Source organism: Aedes albopictus, chromosome 3 (assembly GCF_035046485.1).
Source record: "Aedes albopictus strain Foshan chromosome 3, AalbF5, whole genome shotgun sequence".
In the NCBI taxonomy this organism is placed as follows: Eukaryota; Metazoa; Arthropoda; class Insecta; order Diptera; family Culicidae; genus Aedes; species Aedes albopictus.
Genome location: NC_085138.1, coordinates 426,957,247 through 426,959,122, shown reverse-complemented (window position 1 = coordinate 426,959,122; position 1,876 = coordinate 426,957,247). Strand labels below are relative to the sequence as shown.

Here is a 1,876-nt window from a genome sequence, read left to right as displayed (position 1 = left end):
TGGTACCGGTCCGGAACACCTAAATGGCCATAACTCCGGAACGGCTGTACCGATCCGAACCATTTTCAATAGGAAACAATGGGACTATATGCCGCGTCGAATGAACCGTCGGTCATTGAAATCGGATGAGGTTTACTGCCAAAAAGTGATGTGAGTTTTTTGTACACACACATACACACATACGCACACACGCACACACACACATACACACACACAGACATCACCTCAATTCGTCGAGCTGAGTTGATTGGTATATGTGACTGGAACCTCCGGACCTTCTATCAAAAAGTCATTTTTGGAGTGAACATATAGCCTTCCCAGTACACTCAGCGTACGAGAAAGGCAAAAAATGATAAGGCTTTTTTTCAGCGTATGTGCATTACATATAAATGTTTGTTCAAAAAACTATCGCCAAATGTGTATTAACAACGCAGCGTAAAATATTCACCTGGACGCAGTCTGTTTTTATATCTGTGGGCCCACGCAAGAAAAAGCCAGGCAACTAATGTTCGCGCAAAAGTCTAAACAGGTGGAATCTCCGCAATATTAATACAATTTTCCGTATTCTCACATCTAATAAGTTTCAGTATCCAGTGTCATCACAGGGAAAGTTGCTTCCAGTTCTGCTAATGTCACTCTAATGTAACGTTTTTAGTTGTTAAACACAAATAGTCTTGAATTAAAATTTTAATTAAACTCACATTGATCCCGTAGCTTACAGCAATTTCATTCTAGTACTTTTGATTCATATCATTTCAAAAATTGGACTCACAAACAAAATTGTTAACAGCATCGCATTTGTTATCGTTCCAGCGCCATTTAAACTGCGTGTAAGGTTGATAGGCGATTTCCACGCAATTTTCTGTTCCCTCATCGTTGTTCGGATTATTTTCCGACCAATTGGTATAGTTGACAGGCCGGCCCGTAGCAAGCCATACGAAGGTACCTTCTTTGGAAATATCGCTCGCTCCTATCCACGCGTTAGATAGATCGATGCCGTCTTCGTTGGCTGCATGGATTGCCTCAAGAACTGCAAGGTTCTTCGACTCACTATTAACCACTGCCAGCCGCATACCGATTCGATTGCAATATTGTACAGCTCCGATCCAATTTAGCTGAGTAGAACACAGTGGAGTAATATCAATTTGTTATAGAACATATTCTTACTGTAGGCTTACCTTCATGATTGGGATGTAGAAAGACGTCGGTTTCTCACAGCCTGGGCTATGTCCATGACTGAGAGCACACAATACAGTAAGAAGCAATGCAAAACCGCTACGAAACATTATTGCAAGACTGTGACAAGACTGCGCAAAACTGCACATTTATACCTGCTCGCTAAATGCTGTTCTGCTTCTGTTATCACATGTAGGCATGCATGTGTCGAGCCGTTCTAAAGATTTGTCTCATGAGTGCTGTGTGATTCCTTGTTTTGTATTCACTGAATGTAAGCAAGCAAGTTATAGCGAAACGAGCAAATAGCTTTCCACTTTCGATTCCTAGCATTTCGACGTATGCTGTAATGTTTACTGTACACAGGAAATATTACTCTGTTACAATGTTTCAACGAAAATATCCTAGGCATAGGTAGGTCGTTGGATTATGACTGCTACCTACTGTCAGTACACTGCCCAGTCAACACACGATCGCATATGATGTTGAATAGGATGCAAAAGTGGAGGCGATATGCGTACACTTTACACGCGGTTAAATGGAAGCAGGTACGTATATGGCCTCCACTTTAGCATCCTATTGAACATCATTTACGACTTTGTGTTAGCTGGGTGCGTATTACACCAAGGACAATCACCGAAGGCAGGTTTTTTATATCTACAAGACATTGTCCATTCTGGGGTGGGGCTCATTTTGAAACATC

At 41.6% G+C, this 1,876-nt stretch overlaps 1 protein-coding gene across 1 annotated transcript; it reads right to left on the bottom strand.

The window, feature by feature from the left end:
- Positions 1 to 672: 672 nt before the first annotated feature.
- Positions 673 to 1,312, bottom strand: LOC115268349 (perlucin-like). The gene is made up of 2 exons (XM_029876368.2): positions 1,179 to 1,312; positions 673 to 1,115 (listed from the first exon to the last, which is right to left on the bottom strand). The coding sequence occupies exons 1-2, from the start codon at positions 1,284 to 1,286 to the stop codon at positions 756 to 758; spliced, it is 468 nt and encodes a 155-aa protein (XP_029732228.1). The 5' UTR covers positions 1,287 to 1,312; the 3' UTR covers positions 673 to 755.
- Positions 1,313 to 1,876: the final 564 nt, after the last annotated feature.

What these genes read in the sequence shown, in the direction of transcription:
- LOC115268349 (XM_029876368.2), bottom strand. Translation starts at nt 1,286, where the DNA reads ATGTTTCGTAGCGGTTTTGCATTGCTTCTTACTGTATTGTGTGCTCTC. An exon ending in TCTACATCCCAATCATGAAG is followed by an intron (nt 1,116 to 1,178) that starts GTAAGCCTACAG and finishes TGTTCTACTCAG; the next exon opens with CTAAATTGGATCGGAGCTGT.